The 24,037-nt window shown below is 39.8% G+C and overlaps 1 protein-coding gene across 2 annotated transcripts in view; it reads right to left on the minus strand.

The window, feature by feature from the left end:
- GALNT1 (polypeptide N-acetylgalactosaminyltransferase 1) overlaps positions 1-24,037 on the minus strand; it is a 670,235-nt gene that overhangs the window by 32,433 nt on the left and 613,765 nt on the right. For both annotated transcript variants that reach the window (XM_075826839.1, XM_075826838.1), the window contains 3 exons: positions 19,224-19,390; positions 8,476-8,683; positions 1,219-1,389 (listed from right to left, as the gene is read on the minus strand). In XM_075826839.1, coding sequence (XP_075682954.1) covers positions 1,219-1,389; positions 8,476-8,683; positions 19,224-19,390 — 546 coding nt within the window. The remainder of the gene's footprint in view (positions 1-1,218; positions 1,390-8,475; positions 8,684-19,223; positions 19,391-24,037) is intronic.

The following is a 24,037-nucleotide window of genomic DNA, read 5'->3' on the forward strand; positions in this document are numbered from 1 at the left end:
TAATGGTCTAGGGCTTTTTTTAATTAGGGTTTGGACTCTTATTTCCAGTGAAGGGTAATGTTAATGCTTCGGCATTAACATGTTTCTGAATGACTGTGCCCCTACGCACAAAGCAAGGTCCATTTATTTTGTAAGTTTTGTGTGAAGGAACTGGAGTGGCCTGTACAGAACCCTGAGCTCAACCCCATCAAACACCTTGGAGATAAATTGGAACACCAATTGTGAGCCAGGACATCTCATCCAACATCAGTGTCTGATCTGACAAATGCTCTTTTGGCTAAATGGGCAAAAATTCGCACAGACATGCTCCAAAATATTGTAGAAAGCCTACCCGGAAGAGTGGAGGCGGTTTTACCTACAAAGGGAGGACCAACTCCCCATCAACACCCATGTTTTAGGAACGCGACGTCCAACAAGCTCATATAGCGGTGTTAGTCAGCTTACTACATACATGACCGGAAAGTGTTCAGTAAAATTATAAAAAAATCTACGTGATCAAAGCAGGGAGCGTTCAATTTTTTGCAAGATTTTTTACTACTCTTTGAAACTTCCTTCTGGGAAAGCCCACAGTGAGGAAGAAGATGGTTAGTGTGCAGCCTGTGTACAGCGAAGATCTCAGTTGCTATATTACTCCATGGATGGATATAGGTATGTTATCTGCAATGTAAAATTATTCTCTTGTGAATTTAATAAGCAGCAGGAGGAGTAGGCTGCTGGGTAACAAAGGCTAAATGCACAGGTTGTGTAGTCTGCATCATTGGCCTCAATGGTAAAGCTAGAATATACAACAGAAGACTGCTGAGGATGGCGATTGGCTGCAGCGGTCACGTGTATGTACAGCAAGACATCGCTCCATGAAAATAAACAAAGACCATAGGAGCATCGGTACTGAGGTGGCAGGGGATTACATCAAGTTTTTGAGAGTCTTGCCGCAACTCTACATACAGTCACGTTGTGTGGATGGTGCGGACTCAGGAGCTATGCCCAATCCATCTAGAGCAGGCGTCCGCTAACATACAGATGATACCCTGCTGCAATGGCCGGGTTCGGTGCTAGATCCGATGCCGGCCGTTTAACGCCTCAGATGCCGTGGTCAATAGTGACAGCAGTATCTTAAGAGTTGAACAGAAGGAGAAGGCAACCAGGGGACTAACAAAGACCGCCATCTGTATTTGCTGGTTATGTAAAACTATCAAAGAAGTCAAACAGCCCGCTTACCTGACAGGAAGAGTTCGATCTCCTCTCCTCCGATCCATTTCTCGCTGGGGAACAGGATACCATCTGAAGTTCAATTTCCAGTTGAAGCCACCATAAGTCATGTCAGATCCAGCCATATATTCAAATGAATCGTCGCTAATTACATCAATGATCGGGCACACCACAGTCCTCCTTTGTAAAGAGAGAAAAACAGCCATTAGATGAGGTTTAGAGATGTAGCTTCTCTACGCTACAAGAACCTGGCTGCAGGGGTGCCGTCAATCCCTGTCTTTTCTTCAGCTACACATTTGGAGAGGGGGCCAACTTCCCGCCTCAGGCTGCATAAAAGGTTAGATGCACCACTGATCACAATGCCAAATTTATGAAGCATTACTGCATGTAGGTATCGATGTCTAATGAATATAACAAGAATTAGATCACTGCTGGAATGAGCTGACTAAATATATGCCGGATTTCGTTTACCATGGATAATGTAATCCAAACACAAGGTTTGCCATAGCAAGAGTGACAAAGTGAGAATGAGGGCCGGAGAAAATAGCAGCCTGTGTGGATTATCTGCGGTTAGTGAGCTTGTGTACAGCACGTGATTTTCCTACATTGATATCGTGTCGGCTGTATGCTTCATCTGCATGTTTTCAAAGATTTTTTTCTAACAGGTTGATCTTTGCTTAAACTATTAATGACGGCCCATTATGCCCTTAAAAACGCATTCAAAGAGTTACTTTCTTTTTTTTCTCATTGCTATAGCCATATAAGAACTTGTATAGGCACTAATGGCAATCTTTTGGGGTACATATAATGTAGAACTTATTTTATTTAAAACTGCATTTCCGCCATTGTATTTTGCGTTTTGTTTTTATGGCGTTTATGGTGCGGTGTAAATAGCATGTTAACTTTATTCTATGGGTCGAAACGATTTAATACCACATTTTTTAAATAAATTTACTCGTTACTGATGCGGCATTACCAATCGTGTAGATTTTTTTACATTTTTTCTAAAATAAAAGGTCTTTAGTAGGGAAGAACGTTCTCTTTGGAATTTACTTGTCTCGCTTTACTTATACTTTTTTTTTTTTGTTATTCCCGGTAGGGGACTTAAAGAGGTTATCCAACAATTACCATTTATCACCTAGCCACAAAATAACTGATAATTGTATGATCGCTGGGACCACATCACTGGGACCAACAACAATCTCTGGAACGTGGGTACCAATCTGTATTCCTGCTCATCATAAGATTACAGTGAGGAGGATTTTGAATGGACAGATGGAGAAAGACGAGAGTAGCGCTCTGCTATTTCGTATTTAATAAAGCAGCAGCAGACATGCGCGACCACCACGCCATTCAAAACCCTCAATGGTGTAGTGAGGAGGAATTGGGGTCGGAACCCCCGTTTTAAGGATTGGTGGGGCTCCCGTGGATAGGTGATAAATGTAAATTGTGGGGGAACCACTAACTCTGCGATCCTCTGATCCCTCTATAATACATTGCAATGCTTCCAATTAATGGGCTTCCGTACATGGCAGACCTGGAGGCCATTGTTCGGCCTACGTCTGCCATAGCAACCCATCGGCACCCTGAACTGTCTATGCGCTTATGTCCAGCTTAACACAGCACTTTTAACATACAATAAAGACTAGCACAGTCTCCGTTGGTAGATAATAAAAACATGACTAATATCAATAAGCAGATTACATTAACTTGTAATTACAATGTAAAGATGTTACAAATTTTCCATATCCTCGAGATTTGTAGATTACAAAAGTTTATGCCTTGCAAGATTTATATACATGCATAAAAATCATAACGGGGCTATATTGACTTTTTACATTCATTTAACGTACAGTACAGTACCATAAGGTGGTTGATTGTACTACTTGGTAGCGTATGCAGTTACTTCTTATTACTGTAGTACATGAATGTATTGAGGGGACAATTTATCAACCGTTCTACGCCAGTTTCCTGGCATAGAAAAGCTATAAAAAAAAAAGGGGTCTAAAATTGCAATTCAAGTTGTAAATGGCGACTTTGGGAATTTTGTGCTGCCCTCAACACTTTTTTTTTTTAAAAAAGATGGTGTGGCTGCCCAAAAGGTGGCGAGGCCACAGCGGCCCCCACAAAATTTATTACAATTTACGCCAGAAAACTGGACCTAGCTGGCATGGCCAGGCCCCATACCTTGCCCCCCTCAATCTGACTACACCCCCCCCCTTTTCCATTGAACAATAAAGCTGTAGAATTGAGTACGGAATTTCAGCAGCATTTACGTGAGAATAATTGAGATACTGCAGATTGAATCTCTGCATCACAGGTCAATTTACGCACGTGTTTTCTGCAGGTTTTTTTTTCTTCAGCGCTTAGATGACATTTGTTAAAATCTCATCCATTTTGCTGCTACTCTAATACACTGCGGATTTTCCACACAGAAATGTAGGTATGGAAATTCCCCAGCACTTCCGTCCTGTGTGCAGGAGGCCTTTAGTCTGCAAAAGTCAAAGTAACACTTGTAGAGGTATATGGAACATGTTCATCTATTTATTGGGTCAAAAAATATTTAAACAGATGGCTTGAAGAAAACCACATACTGTGTGACGCAAGCCTGGATTTACAGGCCTTTCCCTATCTGTGCCTGTGCTTAGGACAGCATGAACCTACTGACAGGTTCCCTTTAAGCCTCTGATATGGCATCTAATTTAGAAAAAGTAAAAAAAAAAAAACCTGATTTGTTTATGTTTTGATATCAATAATTTGCTAAGGCAGGAACAATAATTAATCCCATACGTTTCTCTGTACTCATCTGCAAATACATATTTTTTTCTAGTTTAATGGAATAAGCCGCAAGTAAGTTCTGGTCACTGCTGAACATGCAAACAGGACGCCAAGGTCAATTTAGCAGAAGGCAATTTGCCATATAAAAGCAACAAATAAGTGAACATTCACGACATTTACATATTAGGGAACGGCATAAGGCAGAATTTTCCTAATTCATAGATTTTACTGGATTTATTCTCTTTGCATGAAGGAACATCTAGATAATAAAGACAGGAAAACTGGAAAATCAAGTTCCCCACTTCTTTCCTGTAAGCCAGCCGGCTGTTTTAGGTCAGACTGCGTCCATACTGCATTACATATATTCTGTGCATGGATTCATGAAACGTAAACTTACCATGGCCTTGCAGGGTTCTTATCAGATATCGCTGGCCAAAGCCCCCTTCAAGTAAAGTCTGTTCATATTACTGCTGCATCACGGACCCTACATTTTCTTTATTACATAACAAATTCGCCCTTTGCCAGCTTTATTTTCAACAATATCTTAATATCGTTCAGATATAATTACAAGCATTTGTAAAAATAATTGTCCAGTGTAAATGAGAAGAACAATCAACAATGAATGTTTAGGTTTAAAAAATTGACGAAATCTGTCATTTTTGCAAAAAATTTTAATGATCCTCGATGTATGCAAGGAACTTTTTAAATTCACCTTTATTGGTTCATATAGTATTTAACAATAAAAAACGGAATTGTATTTTGAGACCCAGATACCACAGCTGGAGTGCCTAGGGACTACTGCAATATGCGGACTTACGATGAGGGGAATACTATACAGTTGTACCATTTAAAATAGTCAAATTTAGACTGATTCTCAAGAATGAACATTGCCATTAGTCCTTCGTAATACAGAACCAGGCGCGCTGGCTTTTTCTTGGCAGCTAGAATTGATAGCAGTTGTGATCTTTGTTCAAGCCCCTGCTAATAATAATTACAACAAAGTTTTAGATGTCGTTTTCTAAGGTTAAGCTCTCATTGTCAAATCAGAATAAATCCATGATCCCACGGACAAGGAGGCGTGTAAATTTAACCTCATCTTATTGATTCAAGCTTCAGGGCGGCAACATGCCAAGAACAAGCAATACTTTAGAGATCTGGTACAGACAAAATGCAAACATACTTTCCGTATAGTAGTTTAATATTAGGACTAGCGCTGTGTTGTCTGGTTTAGCTCAAATCAATAAGTGGTATTCCACTGCACAACAAGCTTTCAGCACAGGTACAATTTCACCAATTAAAATCTACCCTTATCCTCTACAGAATACAAATCCATTCTGAAATCTATACCCCCCGCTTCAGCACTGAAGACGAAAAGTACAGCTGGCAAAGTTTGAGCATTACCTTCACTGGAACTAGGAAATTATTTACTTTCAACCCGGATTTCCCAACCATTAGCTTGTAACCCACACGTAGCTCTCGGAATTCCAGCATGAAGTTCTCTAGTGTGACACCTTTGTTCTAGCTATAGGTGGGGTTCTGGGTTCATGGACCTTCAATGATAATACCTTCTGACGTAAACAAGTCAAACGATGATCAAAGGTGCGTACAACTTTTATTGATGTTTAAAGCCTATGTAAACCTTCAGAGACTTTTTTTTACTAAAACATTGTAGTATAGCGTTTAATGCAACGTTGTAATTGCTTTTTTTTTTTTATTACTGCAGGATATACCAGTTATCGATCACATCTAAGTTATCAACTTAAAGATGATCGATAACCAGTGGATTCTCTGTCAGAGACACGCAAGACCCGCTGTCACCTAAGTCGTCAGTCCCGCCGACAGAAGCTGTATCTCGCGCTCAAACCCAAATCCATATATCCAGGATACATGGAAGCTGTATCAGCTGTATCAAAAAAAAACACCAGTATTTTTAATATATTTAAATATACAAATAGCAGTTGTTGCATTTGTTTGCGGCGGTTTCGCAGCTAAAAGCGCAGCAGAGTAAAAAAATGTAAAAAATCTTATTAAACTTACCCAGGAGTCCCATGAAACGTCATCCCAAGAGGCCGGCAAGGATGACGTCAGAGGGCCGGCCTCCTGGGATGCTACATCCCATGTGACCGCCGCTGTGGCCAATCACAGGCTGCAGCGGTCTCCTGGGATGAAACGTCAAGTGCTGCAGTTTTCCGCGGCGGACATTACGAGCAAAAAACTGCACCAGTGTTTAGTGCGTTTTTTTGCCCGAAATTCCCTATGGTGCACAGGGCGGATACACTTTGTGCTTTTACGCAGCACATCCACCCCGTGTTAACTCAGCCTTAGGGAATTTTACAAATTTCATTAGACAGTGGCCAACCCCTCATGTTGATTCCCTGAATTCCAACCTATGAAACTATCATAGTGAACTTGCAAGAGCCATCTGTTTTTTCGATATGGCTATTCTTAAAGCCTATGGACCCCTTTGACATGGAAAAAATAATTTTAGTTGCATTAAGTTTCAAGCTGCAATCTGGCTGCACCTTAGATGTGATCAGTATTCGGGTTTTGTGTATTAGAGGCACACAGGAGCCGCTGTCAGCCGAGCCATCAGTCCAGCTGACTGACAGATTCCACCTACAGCGGCATTATGCAGCTTACTTGTATACATAGCGGACACATAGAAGCTACAGCACAAAAACAAAATAACATTTAAAAAAAAAAACTATATTAGGAAAATTACTATGATGCCCAAATACATGCAATAATAATAAAAAAAAACAAAACACAAGTTTTCATAGCCTTTGAATAATACATATATAATATTACAATGACCAGTACATATAATGATATTCTAGAATCATACAATCAATAACACTAGTCACTAATTTTTGCCAAAAACCTTCTAGCATGGCTGTCACAGTATGATGTCAAGGTACGATGGAAGTTGAAGTTTCACGGCAGCTGGTTAGCCACAAATAAAGACAACTGACTGGAAGGATTTGACTCAACTATCCCAAGTCCTTAAGAAAGCAATGCACCCATCACTTTCCACCTTAAAGGATATTTAATTGGCGTAAATGTCCATTATAAAACAAGCTTCTTTAATTACAGAAGGCGAAGTACTCTGATGAGCTTAAAAACATTGATTTTTTTTTCTTTTTGATTACACAGACATTTCCGTACATAGTATCTAATCCATGCTGTAGTACAAGTGCATTAAAAAGCACTTATTTAATCTTCATGATTTAACTGCTAACATATGCCATCCAGCTAAGTGAATTTTCACATTATTAGCCATTAATGTAATGCGAACATTGTATTTAACAAATAGACTATGAAACACTAATATGGGCATGTGATGAGCATGAAGATTATAAATATGTCAAGAGATATCAATATTTGATCTGCCACAAACAATAATTCATTACTATAAAAAGGGCCACTGAAATGTGTGTATGGTTCGCAGGATTATGAAACAAACATACTGGGGAAGATTTACTAATGCAGGCTAAGATTTAGGCCTCATGCACACTTGTTGTACGGCTGCGAATGACAGTTCTGTGAAAGACGGACCGCAAAACAGACAGGTGTAGGACCTATTTTTGATGGATTGGCCGCACTGTTCCGTTAAAAACAAAGGAAGTGTTCATGGCCCCTTTGAAATGAATGTGTCAGGGTGCCATCAGTTAAAAAAAACGGATAACAACCTGACGAAAAAAAACTGAAGTGGGCGCGAGGCCTTATTAAACCGTGTAAACTTAGACCAGGCAGTCAGAAGATGTGCTAAAATGTATCATAGCTGTATGATAAATTTGGCATAATTGATAAGACATGTTAGACACTTTTCTCTTCTTTATAACACCTCTTCGTGGCCTAGTTTACGCTAATTTTTTGCAGCAATTTTGCATCGATGCAAGTACACTTCATTAGACCACTCCCCCGTTTCCTCTAAAACATGTTCACTTACCGAGAGTGGCACAAACCGTGTGTACACCAGATAATAAATATGACACATGGCATGTGTACCAAAATTCTGACTCAATTTAGGTCAAAATTCGGATGCTTTTTGAATGGTAAATCTGTTCCACTGCATGTATTGTGGACACCGATAATTGCCAACTGATCTAAGAGAAGGAAATCCTTCAATTGTACCTTCAAAAAAACACTCACTGGTGTGGGTCCAAGTGGCAAAATTATAAGCACGAAGGGGCAAAAGCACTTAGCTAGACACAGCGCCCCTTAGACTCTCGGCAGTTTCTGAGGTTGGGTTAGCCATGTACAGGCTATTTACATGTAAAAGGGTCTAAAGTTTCAGAATTTGGATATTTGACAATTAACATTTATTTAAATAAACCTGGCATGTGAAACATGTAAATAGGCGAAAATGCTGTAGAGTACAATATTCCTTCAATGTGACAGCTGCAAACGCCTACAATATTTCTGATCAATGAAAAGGCGCTCACGTAGATTATCTTTGAGTATCACGAAGAGGGAGACAACATTTACCTGTCATGTTTTATTCGTGCCAGCAAAGGTTCCAGCCACCCGAGCGTACATTCACAATGAGCATCTAGAAATGTGATGACCTGTCCTTTGGAAGCAGCTGCACCTCTGAGCCTGGCTCTGATCAGCCCTGAGCGCTGTTCCATGCGAATGACATGTACAGGTACTTTCATTTTTCTGACATATATTTCTAGTGGTCTTTTCAAAAAATCTGAAAAACAAAAAGTGAATAGTTCCTTAGTGAAGCACCAGACAGTTGGAAACCTGAAAACGCAGACTAATACAGACTAATAATACAGATACCAATTTTACACAGACACCTAAAAATAATATCCGGATGATACATGGCAGCCTACCGGCTAAAGATAACTCCTAATAAATGTGGCACAGGGTCCATGAACAGACAACCACAGACCCTGTGTGGTTGCAATGTTTTTGTTTTTTTTGTGATGCAGGTTTATATTCTTATCCCTTTCATACACAATTTATGCTTTTAGCATTTTTTTAGGCTTTGTTTTTTTTTTAACAGTAAAAGTATATGATTTTTACATTTCAGCAATTTTTTTTCTAGTAATAATATAGTGTTACCCTAAAATAGACTTTATTTGTGATGGTCATTGTCTACCCTAAATCGATATATTACATGTCTATTTTAGGGTAATTGGGTCTGGGCTAGCGTTACTACAATGATCGGCGGGGATCTTTTTTTAGTGGGGTATTTTGTGTGTAATTTTTATTACAATTTATCATTAATAATAATAATAATAATAATAATAATAATAATAATAATAATATTATGACCCGTGCCTCAAAAGGTCAGAAAAGACCTTTGGGGACTATTATTTTTTTTAAAACTATAGTTTTCCAGTGTGATTAACGCTGCACAGCAGGGGAGATCAGTTCTGTTATAGTGACTATTGTCACTGTTAGGGAAGTGCTGGGTCTAGTTAGTCCCAGCAGCAGCCTCCTACTACTGGCTGGCATCCCGGCGATTATGCGACCAGTCACATGATCTCTGGTACCAATAGCGGCTGCCTTTATTCTATACACAGCCCTCACTGAGACAAGACAAGAGCGGTGAAAACTGCCAGGCAACCAACATTCAGCTTCCAAATCGCTCAGGCAACAAGTTTAAACCTATCATATATATACATATACATACATACATACATACATACATACATACATACATATATATATATATATATATATATATATATATATATATATAGTGGGCAGTCTTCAACCGGTTGAATGGACACTGATTTTATAGCATAAATCAATAGTACAAGCGATTACATGAAACTTTGTAATATATTTTATTGCAGAAAAATTCCTCTCTCTCCTCCCCACTTCACTCCTAACTGTTCACTCACTCTGAATTTATTGCTAAGTCTGTCTCCTCTAAATGAGATGGGCTATCAGCTCACTGAAGGATCAGGTTATGTGCTGCCCATAGAAGTCAATGGAGGGCCAGGAGGAGGAAACCGAGGAGAAAGAGGCAGAGACACAGACATGCTGCTCCATCATCTAGTAAGTGTTCTATCTAATCCTAGCACTTGACTCGCATCTACATTGCTAATTTCTACTGTATTAAAGTAGTTATTTAAACCCTTAATACCGAAGCTATTTTAAACCTTAAAGACCAAGCAATATTTTAAGTTTTTCCAACGTGTGTAAGAACTAGTTTTTTTTGCGGGAGAAGTTTTAATAGCACCATTTTGGAGTACATATAATTTATTGATTAACTTTTATTAAATTTTTTGGTGGTGTAATGGGAAAAAAAAACTTGAAATATCGGCACTCTTTTTTGCGCCTTAAATTTACACTGTTTCAGTGTGGTATAAATAACATACGTTTATTCAGCGGGTCGTTACGATTGCACCGATAGCAAATTTATATTGTTTTTTTTATGTTTTACTACTTTTACACGGTTAAAACACTTTTTTCAAAATTATTGGTTTGTGTGTCGCCATATTTTAAGAGCCATAAGTTTATTTTTCTGCTGACATAGTTGTATGAGGGTTTTTTTTTTTGCGGGACAACTTGTAGTTTTTATTGGTACTATTTTGGAGTACATGCGTCTTTTTGATCAGTTTTTATCTATTTTTTTTTTAGCCAGGATGAAAAGAAAACCGCAATTCTGGCATTGTTTTTTATTTATTTTTTTACAGCGTTCATCAGGCGGGTTAAATAACGTAATCATTTTATAGTTGTGGTCGTTACGTACGCGGCGATAGCAAATGTGTCTAACTTTTAACTTATTTTTTTCATAATTGTTTGTTAGGCCCCCGGCTGCCATAACACCATTGGCACCCCGTAATCGCATCGCAGTGTGCTGATGGGGTGAGATGGAGCCTCCTCCCTTTAAAACCACTCAGATGTGTTGGTCGTTATTGACCGCCGCATCTGAGAGGTTAAACAGGCGCACATAACCAGAGACCACTGCTATTGGTCTGCGATCGTTGCCCAGAAGCCTGAGGCTATTTGCAACAGCCTGGGCTTCATTAGCCAAGCGCCAAATTCGGAGAAAACTGCCACCTTAAAAAGGCAGTGCTTCAGAAGAACTACCCTAAACGTCGTTAAAATGAAGCTTCACCTTTGAAAGCTACTTTTAACACACCACATACCGGTTTGGCCTCATGTTCATGCAGATGTATTTTATTGCACTATAAATTTTGTAGGATTTTAAATGAGCATAACTGGGTTACCCCTGACTTAGGGTATGTTCACACGCAAACTCAAAAACGTCTGAAAATACAGAGCTGTTTTCAAGGGAAAACAGTTCCTGATTTTCAGACGTATTTTAAGCCACTCACGATTTTCGCAGCGTTTTTTACGGCCGTTTTTGGAGCGGTTGTCAATAGAGTCTATGAAAAACGGCTCCAAAAACGTCCCAAGAAGTGACCTGCACTTTTTCGCAGCCGTTTTTTTGAAAACAGAATGCAGTTTTTCCCATTGAAATCAATGGGCAGATGTTTGGAGGCGTTCGGTTTCCGATTTTTCGGCCGTTTTTCGGGCCGAAAATAGGCTGTGTGACCATACCCTAAGGGTGTTTTGGGCCTTGCTACCCAGAGCAGAATTTCACTTTTTGAAAAGCTGCATTCTATTTTATGAGTAAAAAATGGGCAGAAGCCTGAAAAAAAAACAAAAACTTTTTTTAAATTATTTTCATCCTCTGATTTAGGGTCGTTCGTAAAAACAATATTATTTACCTAAAAAACTTATAGTCTAATTAATCTGTTAAGATGATGACAGATATATGTACATCGTGTAAAGTAGAACTATAGTGCTACATGAGCAAAGCTCCCATTTTAGTATTCGATAACCGGTCTCAAGACAATGAAATTTTACTTCAGTTCAGCTTTGTACAACGTTAGTGGACTGTCAAAAGGATAAATTCACTGTATAATTTGATATAAATATAATTGTGCTCCCACAATATGAAAAAACTAGAAGGCTCACTGAAGTGACAACTGAGTAAAATATACCTTTTAATAGTAACTCGTTTTAAAAACAGGGGTAACACACCACTGTGAAGTAAGCCCCACCGTGAAAATTAAAAAATGTATTAAACAGAAAACACTGAGTCATTATGATAGATATATCTCAGTGTTTGTAACAATATTTTTCTGGAACCAGCATTTATCCTGGGCACAACAATAGTACAATCCCCAAAAGAAGCACCAGTGTCCGAAATAAATCACCGGATCTCCTAGCGCTGGGTGTAACACAATGCTGCTGTCCCCTATGCAGACATTCCATATACAATAAACGACCCTACGCGTTTCAGATACTCATCCTCAGGGGTCCGTATCTTGGTAACTCTGGCCTCATCACCAGCGATAATAACATTCAACAGCAGATATTCTGCTGTGCGTCACGGGAAGATGCACGTATCGATGTCAACGGCATACTTCATTGCAGGCGCTGGGTTACTATAAACACCTAAACTCCTCCCCTCGTATTTGGCGGCGATACATGAACTGACCAATCACAACACCCTCTCGATTCGTGACACCTGCCCATGACCCCCCGCCGTCAGCTGACAGCCAGGGGTCATCATCGACCGCATCATACCGAACGCGCAGGCGCAGTAGAAGCTAAGGACGTATCGCCCGGACTGCCAAGTAAGAGGAAGGTAAGCGCAAAACGATAATTTATTTTGTAAGTATGTCTTGCGGGACAGTTACCCACCGCAAGTGGACTACCTCAAAAAACAACTCTTAAGTTAATAAACACATATTAGGTGGACAAGATTACTGAGTCCCTCCCAATTGGAAAAACTGACAAAAGATCTCTTTATATGTTGGCTGGCCAATATGGCCATATCGAACATAGTGCACTATGCAAATGAAGCCCACCCACCCAAAAAGGCAACCCAAGGTGAATATTGGCCACCTTAAGGGGAATGGTATTGCATATTAAATAAAACACGTATAATTAGTCTGCTCGTTTAAACCCGCTGGTTGTATACATGCCAGTCTATGGATCCATTGGGCTTCTTTGCGTAGAATTAGGTTGTCCCAGTCACCTCCTCTTTTTGGGGGTCTAATAAGTTCAATTGCTTGAAACTTTAAACATGCTGCATGGCCTTGGTGTTTAGCATGCACATGCTTAGATATTGGGGTGTCCCTAGCATGGATAATATCTCCAACATGCTCCCTTATCCGGCGTCGAAATTGTCGTGCTGTTTTGCCCACATAATTTAGGGGGCATGGGCATGTGATTAGGTAAACCACCCCCGCTGTTTTGCAATTGACAAAATCCCGAATGTTGTATTTTTGCTGTGTTGCAACACTGGTAAAGCTATTCCCTTTGAGAATGAAATCACAAGCTTTACAGCTACCACATCTAAAAGTGCCTGGTATTTGTCTATCCAGCCACGTACCCCTAGGTGTAATGGGGTCAAAACAACTGTGCATGACTCTGTCCCTAATGTTTTTCCCTCTCCGATACGTGACAGAAGGCCACTGTGTGATCTGATCTACCAAATCTATATCAGAACTGAGAATACGCCAGTACCTTTTCAGGATCTGCATAATATCATTTTGTTTGGAATCATAGGTGCCTATGAGTCTCGTAACTTGTTCTTCTTTACGTTTTTTAGGAACCAGGAGACATTGACTGTCTGCGTCCCTTGCTCCCTCATAGGCCTTCCTGATTACACTCTTGGGGAAACCTCTATCCTTCAATCTTGTTTTGAGTTCCTGGGCCTGGCACTCAAAATCACCCATAGAGCCCAAAAGGATAGCCAGAAGCAGTTGAAGGCATTGTGCGCAGGAGTGAGAAGTGACACCAAACAGAGCACGTAGAATGGTGAGGACTACGCAAGTAACGCTTTCATTTAAATGGAGCAAAAAAATGTTAAAAAATATATGTATGTTCTGTGTACCACCTGCTCTCATTCCTCAAATCTTTTTCTGACAGGAGATGGAAGGAGACCGAATTTTATACAGGACAGACCTCTTGAAAATGTGTTACTGCAACAAAGTTTTCATGTGAGTGCCCCAATTTATTGTCATGGTGGTCACGTTAATGGGACCTGAACTATTCAGGTCCCAGGGATATTACCAGGACCAGAAGCTGTTCGCAACATATCCAGGTGTTGGGGACACAATTGCCAGTACACAAATTGCACAACTAGAGCGATTCTTAATGTTGTGGAGCTGATAGAGTACACTTTGTGTGGTCTCTTACAAAGCTCATCCAATTAGGCAGAGATGCCCCATGATACTGCCAGAAAAGCTTGCATGAATAAGCACAAAGTGACAAACTCTTGCGCGACACTGCCGTGAAACAAAAGGAATGAGATATCCTTTCTGACAGATCCTCTGATTACGAAGGAAAGTGAGGATTCCTACTTCAGTTATTCTAATGGCCAAGTGTGAGGCTTAGTTCATGTTAGTATGTTAAGAAATGCAACCAAATACACAGTAAAACAATGTAGACCCAAAGTGACAGAGGCCATACACAAGTTTATTTTGGAAACCGTTCATACTTTGCATGAATGGAATCCTAATTTGACAGGCTTTATCTGGGGAAAGGAGCTGCCACATTAATTATTCTTTCACTTGGAATGGATGCAGATCTCTGCTGTATTACATCTGAGGAACCTCTGGATATTGCATTGCCTAATAACATGTACTTCGGAAATAATCAGCAAAAACAGACAACAAAAACTATTTCTGCCAACGGGTGTGTGTGCGCTCTTGATCACTTGTGTGGCTCATGAAATACCTAAATTGCTGGTAATATCTGCTCAACCGTAAACCCCTTTTCTAAAAAGCCACATAGCCAAAATTACACAAAAAAAAAGTGTTGGCTAAAAAGAAAAAATTTTTTTTTTTTAAAAATAAGGCATTCAAAAAACACAATTTTTGTTTTGTATTGGTAATGCATAAAGCACTTTGTAGGAAAGCCATCAATTTCGGAAAGAGAGAGAAGTTTTTCCGGTCTCATTTAGCATTTGTTTTTAGTGTAAACTGATGGATTTGGACGTGGCAGGGGTAGGCGCACTATAGTAATGCAGATTATAGGACAAAAGTAGTATGGTCGGAAAACGATCAGCAAACCATTTAGATCCCTGCTAATATAAAAATGTGTGTTATGCTCGCATTCTACGCTGTTACACAACTACTAATCCAATAATACAGTGAAATATTAAAGGAGAACTACCAGAATAAATACGTAAAGGGCTCCCTTGGTAACGTTAACATTTGTAATAGTTTACTTCGATGCTGAGATATTCGTGCTTGAAATTACAATCTTTGCAACACCTCCACTTTCCCATCCATTTCTTGTATTACATGCCGGTCATACATGGTTGACCATTCATATGAAACACATGGACGGTTCAGGTCTACCAGACCCAAACTTTGTTAGCAGTTCTCCGCTTTGGCTAATAGTGGGGGTGGATCCATGAGACGACCCCATTAATCTGACCGAAATCAGAAAAAAAAAATCACGTAGCCCCCACTTCAACAATTCTCAAACTCTAATTCTGTAATGAGACTCCTGACTGCATGGTGCAAACTTTAAAGTGGGCTTGGAGAAGAAGAAATAGAAATATAGGACTATTTTGCATAGTTTTGTCTGGTCCCCTTAGTTTCAGTAAATAAAAAAACTATGGTAGAGCATTTATGTGCTTCTTACTTATCGGCAAATGGGGGTGTTCTTTCCGGTTTACATATGACAATGCACCATGCAAAAAGTGACGTTTGCAGAGTTGGTGAGAAAACTTATCTTAATAAAATGTCCAGACCTCAACCCATCAAAATTCTTTTGGGATGATTTGGAATACCAGATGTGAGATAAACTGACTGACTAAGCCATAATTCATACAGCAATATTCCAATATCTAGTGGAAAGTCCTCCCAGAAGAGTGGATACAAAATGCTAATTCCACGTCAATGCCCATTATTTTTGAGTAAATCATTCAGAAAGCACGCGATACTTTCAACTATGTCATAAAAAAAAAATATATATATTACCTCTGCTCCTTTCTTGTTCTTTTCTGCATACATTTTCTAATTATTTTCATACATTTTTTATAATTTTCTACGGCATAAATTTATTGCAAAAGCGACCTGAGAAACTGCTCTTAATGAGCCAACAAAACTAACCCACCCAAAATAATCAAACGAAAGCTTCAGCTGCCAACCTCTGTGCTCGTCGGGCGCATAAACAAATGATCAGGCAGCATGACTGTTGTCTGACCCCTTCCTACGCAGCTGAAATGAGGAAGCATTAAAGTATTGGATATACAGGGTGGGCCATTTATATGGATACACCTAAATAAAATGGGAATGTTTGGTGATATTAACTTCCTGTTTGTGGCACATTAGTATATGGGAGGGGGGAAACTTTTCAAGCTGGGTGTTGACCATGGCGGCCATTTTGAAGTCGGCCATTTTGTATCCAACTTTAGTTTTTTCAATGGGAAGAAGGTCATGTGACATCAAACTTATCGAGAATTTCACAAGAAAAACAATGGTGTGCTTGGTTTTAACGTTACTTTATTCTTTCATGAGTTATTTACAAGTTTCTGACCACTTATAAAATGTGTTCAACGTGCTGCCCATTGTGTTGGATTGTCAATGCAACCCTCTTCTCCCACTCTTCACACACTGATAGCAACACCGCAGAAGAAATGCTAGCACAGGCTTCCAGTATCCGTAGTTTCAGTTGCTGCACATCTCGTGTCTTCACAGCATAGACAATTGCTTTCAGATGACCCCAAAGATAAAAGTCTAAGGGGGTCAGATCAGGAGGCATTTCTTCTGCGGTGTTGCTATCAGTGTGTGAAGAGTGGGAGAAGTGATGGACTTAGGATAGCTATAAAGTTAAATAATAAAACTTTGTCTGCCTGCAGCCACCACTAAGGCTATGTTCACACGGAGTATTTTGGGGGAGGAATATCTGCCTCAAAATTCCGTTTGGAACTTTGAGGCAGATATTCCTCTCCCTGCACGCCGATTTTCGCGGCAATTATCGCGCCGTTTTTCGCCCGCGGCCATTGAGCGCCGCGGGCATAAAACAGCGAGATATACGCTTTCTCCTGCCTCCCATTTTAGTCAATGGGAGGTCAGAGGCGGAAGCGCCCGAAGATAGGGCATGTCGCTTCTTTTTCTTCAGTTTTACTGCTCGCAGGAAAAAGACGCCGACGCCTCCCATTGAAATCAATGGGAGGCGTTCTCGGGCCGTTTCTGCCGAGTTTTGCGACGCGGTTTCCGCGTCAAAAAACTCGGCAAAATACCCCGTGTGAACATAGTCTAAGTGTGTCATACCAAAGACGGATTAATACAGCGTGCATTGAATTCCATAATATATCCACATTCAGTATTCGTCTAAGCTCCACCTACTGGTACCAGGCTGCAGGGACCAACATTTTAGAGTACCGAAAATAACAAAAGAAAAATCATAAAAATATGTAAAAAAATGGAGAACTCCACAAAAAAAGTCATATTTAGTATAAAATACATTTAATTGCAGAAACATTTTATAAAAACAAAAAAAATACATATATTCGGTATTTACAGGACCGTAATAAGCTGAAGAATTAATTTAACAGATTATTTAGTGTGAAAAAAAGAACGGGCTAAGAAATGTAAAAAAAAACAATGCCGAAAATTGCTTATTTCTATATTCACGCCGCATAAAAAGGACAGAGCAATTTACTTCCAAAATGCTCAGGAAAAATAAAACAAGGCCTCATGCAGTTACAGCAATGATAAAATAAAAAGTTATAGCTGCTGAAAGGCTGAGGCAAAAAATAAGCTCATCTTTTCAGGCCTTGTCGTTAGGGGTTAAACTGGTAATGATATTATAAAAATCATTCTATGTATTCGATAACCATGCTAATCATCTGTGGAAAAATGAAGATGTTATGCATAAATAAATCCAAAAAAAAAAAACATTTGACACCACGCTCGTGTTGGACACTGGAACTGTAGTTGTTTTATTGATCTTTACATATGTAGATTCCTGTAATGTTTCCGACTAGTACAAAGCAAAAATAGAATAAACTGCAATGAGATGCATTTTTTGGAAAACCCACAAAGATATATATATAGATATATATATATATATATACATATATAATATTCAATGAGACTGACGAGGTCACCAGGACATTGCTTCTAGTGCCCGGTTATCAGACTATGGTTTTGCCTGTGTATTGGAGAGGCAGTTCCCAGGGCATGTAGGTAAAGTTGAGAACGTCAGTACCGAAACCCCTCTGAGACCTCTCAAGCTTCCCCTGCTGTATGTTCTTCTCATTGTCACAATAGATTGAACTTATTGGCATAATATATATATATATATATATATATATATATATATATATAACACGTAAGACAGTACAAAGTGGAAATGCTCTTTAATGGGAACCTGTAACTATGCCAGTGTGCACGCACCTCTAGGAGGAGCTTACTGCAAAGTGTTTATAGACTGAACTCCATGATGAAGCTTCTAATGTCACGGCATATAGCTAAGATATAACCAAAATACTATGATTGGTGAAGGTCAGACCCTTGGGACCACCCCTGATCCTAAGAAAAAAGGCATGAGGGTCCCTTTAGCTTTTCCTTTACGCATTGGCGGTCAAGGCCACCTTATGTTCAGGGTACCGCAGCGGAGCTCCATTAAAGTGAATGGGGCTGCGCTGCAGTTCTCTGCTCAGCAGGTGGTTGGGAGCATGGCTGTTCAGGAAAAAACTGTGAAGGGAACAGAGAGCTTCTAAACTTACTATTCATTCTAGAATCAATAAAGAACTCCGCAGTCAGATCCCCACCGATCAACGATATATCAGGACTTTCTATGGTAGGAAGACCCCAACCTAAAGAGAATCTGTCATCATACGATGCTGCCCTGGTTAAAGGCAGGATAGCATGGGCACTAGTAACCGGTTATACATGAAAATACATGGCAGCCATCAGTCCCCTGTAAGGGCTAATAGCTAGGAGTCCACTGTATTCTTAGCTCCAGCATAGTATAATGACAGATCGGCTTTATATCCATGCAGGAGATTTCTTAGCTGTTGTATCAGAAAATGACAGAGTTCTGACCCCTATAAATATATACTGAGGAATCAATCATAGCTTCTGACCAGCAAGGCACTGTAAATAATGTATACACGAGCTAAGTAGAACGCAGTAATCTGGCACTTCTGCCCACAGATACCCGTTATAGTATGTGTGTCTGTGCGGATTTGCTAAAATTATATATAAAATCAACTTTTAGACACAAACCTCTCTCACTGGCGTCGTCCACGAGAACGATCTCTTGGAGAAGATGTCGCGGTGACCTATTTATAACACTGTGCACAGTCCTTAATAAGGTTGTCCAAGCTTCATTGTGAAACACGATCACAACACTTGTGGTGGGCAAATTATCTGGATAGACTTTTGTTTTACATCTGAAAACAAAAAAAAGATAAAAAATATTCTATAAACGAGTCTACAAAAAAAAGAATACATATTACGACGGATGTAACATTCTATACAGGAACTGTTGAAACAAACGCTACTAAAAACGACAGCACTTTATAAACAAATGTTTTGAAAAAAATTAGAAGAGCTAAAATGCACGTTACTACAAGATACACATTCACGTAATGCAATGAGCAGGTAAACGTGGTCTAGTCTACACCACACTTTTTATTAGGCTATCCTGAGCAGTGGATGAGAGCGTATCCATTGATATTAATAGGCACCGTGCAATGCTTCATTTTCTAAACAGAAAAGCAGCCTTCACCTTAGCAGTCCTACGACCGCGAGTGGCTCCAGGGGTTTACTTTGATATCTGTGAACAGCTACCATGGATAGTTAAGCAGCACCCATAAGGGATCAGGGAATTGTGCATGTCATTAGGTAGGCTTGGTCCGTCTCGCCCACTCCAAGGCAAGGCCAAAGAAGAAAAAAAAACAAAAACGGGAAAAGCGCGTATGCGTGCGGTCACCATTCTTACTTCTTTGGAATTTTGAATTTCGGTCCTTGCCACCATCCATTTTCAGGACATGTATAAATATTCATTAATATTAATGACTTTAAATAGGCCACGTACTGTCAGGTGAATGCGGAGATTGCTTCTGACAAACATCAGATTACATAAGAAACGGCTTTAAAAATATAGGTTTAACGTGAACTTATGAAATTGGAATCCCAAGGACTTCCGCGAAGATCATTTCTTTACGACACACTAAGTGACACGTATTAAAATGAGTTATTGCATAAATGATTTCTGATAAGAGCTTATTTGGAGTTCTATATAGGCAATACAAACCATGGTCATTTTTTTTTTTTAATTTTTAATAAAAGAACACCTGGGTGGTATGCTTATGGGCCGATTCTGCATTTCACGTAATACCCAAATAAAGAGCACTGCTCTGAAGGACGACAGAGAAATGTATTTAACATGATTAATATGGCTCACACCATATACCATAGGTTATAAAATATGAAAAACATTTGGCTCAGGCATGTATAGAAGCCATAAGTACCCACAAACACTATAATATGTAACTATAGTGAGTAACGAAGAATACAGCGGACTCCGCACAAGTTTTGTGGTCTATTAGTAGAAACTTGCTAACTTCAATGTCATGGCCATATGCTAGAAATTCCACACAAAAGAATTACATGTAATACTGAAAGTTTTAAAAAGGACAGATAACCTTGCCTAAAAAAAAAAAAAACAACATATATTTTGGAAAGAAGCAATGACAAGTATTCCTACAAAATAACAGATTACAATGCAGGACGTTTATTTGTTTTGTCAGTGGCGAGGAAGTCTGGAAAAATATCAGCAAACTCGAACACACGCTAATACTTCCTCAATGCTTCCGGAGAGTTTGTTCCCTTGGTTAGCTCAAGGTCTAGAGGAGAAGTGCGATATTTGGCCTTTACCGCCCCCAGTTAAATGCTGTAAACATGTGTCAAATAACACTAATCTGACGGTCTATCCCACTATTTAATGACGTTATGGAAAGCCCACGTGTCCACATGCAATACCATAAGCTCAAAGTGTAGATCAGGGCGAGGCCAAACGCTGTGGCAATGTCGAGGCGTTATGCCGAAATATTGCAAAAACCGCTACAGTTCTATAGAAAGTCGCCGGAAAACCACATTAGAAACCCTACGTATAGACTCACCCTAAACAGGCTTCAATATAATACATAAAAATACAGTAGGACATTAGAAAAACCAAGTTAGCCAAACAGGAAAGAATAAATAGGCCATTTTGACATGTATTCTTATAAGTGTAAATCATAATAAAGGGGATCGGTCACCTGATCACATGATTTTTCTATAAAAGTAATAGTGCCTGAAAGCGAAAATATCTATAACAAATTTACGCGCATAAATCTGTCACGCTTGTGTCAATGTAGCCTAAGGGTGTGTGCGCCTTGGCAAACAGGGCATTGTCGGAAAAAGAAAAAATGAAACCACTTTAGGGTGAATTCACGCGCGACAGATTTATTGTAGAAATCTTTGACGGACAGTCCGTGCCATTCATCTAAATGGAACTTGCAGAAATCCATGTGCGTTGCTGCAGAAACAAACCCATTTAGATGTATGGAACAGATTTTCAGTTGCAGAAATCTCTTCAACAAATTTACTGCTTGTAAACTTATTCTTATAAAACAAAGGTGGAGCAAACCCACTTGTATTATGATGTTTTCAGGCAGAAAAGTCAAATATCACTTTCTACATTATATATCAGGTGAATTATTATTTTTTTTACACAAAACTTACATGCGACATGTAAGACCCCATGCACACGACCGTAAAAATTCTCCGTAAATACTGACCCATCCACTTCTATTGGCCGCAGACACCTTTCCGTAACGCTACGGATAGGTGTCCGTGCCATATTAGTGTACCGCAAAAGATAGGACATGTCCTATCTTTTGGGTTGTACGGGCCATACTTTGTATGGGAGGACAGGCCGAGAATGCGGGCTGCGTCCGTCGGCGGCCGGTCATGCCCGCAATCACAAGCCATGATTACGGGCACGACCGTGTGCATGAGCCATGCCTTAGGCCCCATGCACACGACCTTATATTCCATCCGTAATTACAGACCCATTCATTTCTAGTGGCCACGGACAACTTTCAGTATTTTTACTGATGGGCGTCTGTGCTGAAAAAAAATTAATTATAGACCCTGTCCTATGCTTGTCCGTAATTACGACACGGACTCTCCCATAGAACCCTATGGGCGCTTCCATAAATACGGAAGGCTACGTAGGTGCATCTGTACACTGTCCGTATTTACCAAAGCGTTGCTATGCAATACGTTGACATCATTTGCGGAATCCCTCTTTTTTTTTTATGGATCCGTATATATGGATAAAATACGGATGCAATATGGACCGTATTTACGAACACCCTTCCATATATACGAATGAATGAATGTATTTAAGAATAGATGAAAATTACATCACATGGATAGGGCCTCAGATGACAAGACTAGTTGCGTGCGACTCCGCTGCAAAGAGCCACACAAGGCAGGCCACACAAGGCAGGCCACACAAGGCAGGCCACACAAGGCAGGCCACACAAGGCAGGCCTCTGTGGCTCCAGCCATATCTATCCATAACTGTGTTTTAGGGTTTTGTTTTTTCTTATCAGCAAGTTTGTATATTTTCTTTCAGAATTTACTTAGCTGCTCTACTATTGTGACATGGTCAACTTTTTGTACAAAAGAGACACATTCAGGCCTCATGCACAGGACCGTAAAAAAAATAAATTATAATAATTGCGGACCGCAATATATGGTCTGCAATTAGAGATCCGCCCGGTTCTATTGGCTGTGGACACCTTTCCGTATCGCTATGTAACGGTGTCCATGCCGTAGAACCGTGCCTGGAAATCTGGAGCAAGTCCTACTTTTCGTTTTTTATGGGCCGTGCTCCCATACTTTGTATGGGAGCAGGGCATGAAAATGCAGCCCGCGGGTGTCGGCGGCCGGCCGTGCCTGCAATAGCAGGCTGTGATTACGGGCACGGCCGTGTGCATAAGGCCTTACAGACTAAAACCAACAAAATTCTTTCGTACATATTTTTTTATTTTATGACATCTTTCATTATTTCCAGCAAACACAAGAACACAATACTGGAGCAGGTGACAATATTCAGCAGTCTGTCTTCTATTTGGTATAGACATTACCTTGCGTGAACTTGCATTGCAAGTGTTGGTATAAAGAGTATAGTTTGCCAGCTGTAAATGTCTGCTATTCCTAAAACATTATGGAGGTTCTAAAAATACTGCACCGCCAGCTCATTCAAGACCGGATTTTGAGTTTGCCTTTGGGAGAGAAAATGGTCTTAAAGCACCTGGCCATTAATTTGTAATCAAGACTATTCAGAAGACACCAACAAAAGGGAATATCATGGAGTAAAGAACATGTTCAACCTTTAATAAAGTGAATGTGAAAAACCACAGATACCAGCCAACAAGAATGGAGTCATTTGTGCCCATCCTAAAAGTATCCTGGAACAAGTGATGTGTAGCTATTCAGTAGCGGACATCCGATAAGCCTCCTAGCAAGAAAAGTCATCGAACTGAAAAGGTTTTCGGCAAAAATTTGTTCTGGCTAGGAGACAAGAAAAGGTCACATTTCCACATTAGTAGTGTAGTAAGACTAATGCGGACTAGTGGTGTATTGGCCACCTGGGAATTGGCTTTACCTGTATGTAGTCAAGTCGAAAATGTCACAGAACACCACACTTCCCTATCACATTTCTTATAAGTGGCACACTCCATTGACTGCTGTGAATAATGTTACCTGTGAACATCATTGCCCAGCCTGTCCATATCTTTCACTGTCCGTTTTCAAAACTCACTTGCATTACTTAGGTCTTTTCGACTTGACATAAATATATAGAAAAGGCATATACATTTCTATTTACGTTATCATATATTGCCGGACAATGTGCTGAATCTCAAACCCTCACTGATCTAACATTGATGGCCTATCCAAAGGATTTTAAAAACCCAGATAGACACTTTAATGGTTATGGGTCTTAACCTAATCTTTTTTACAGATGTCCAGTCCAACAG

Source organism: Rhinoderma darwinii, chromosome 5 (genome assembly GCF_050947455.1).
Source record: "Rhinoderma darwinii isolate aRhiDar2 chromosome 5, aRhiDar2.hap1, whole genome shotgun sequence".
Taxonomy (NCBI): domain Eukaryota; kingdom Metazoa; phylum Chordata; class Amphibia; order Anura; family Rhinodermatidae; genus Rhinoderma; species Rhinoderma darwinii.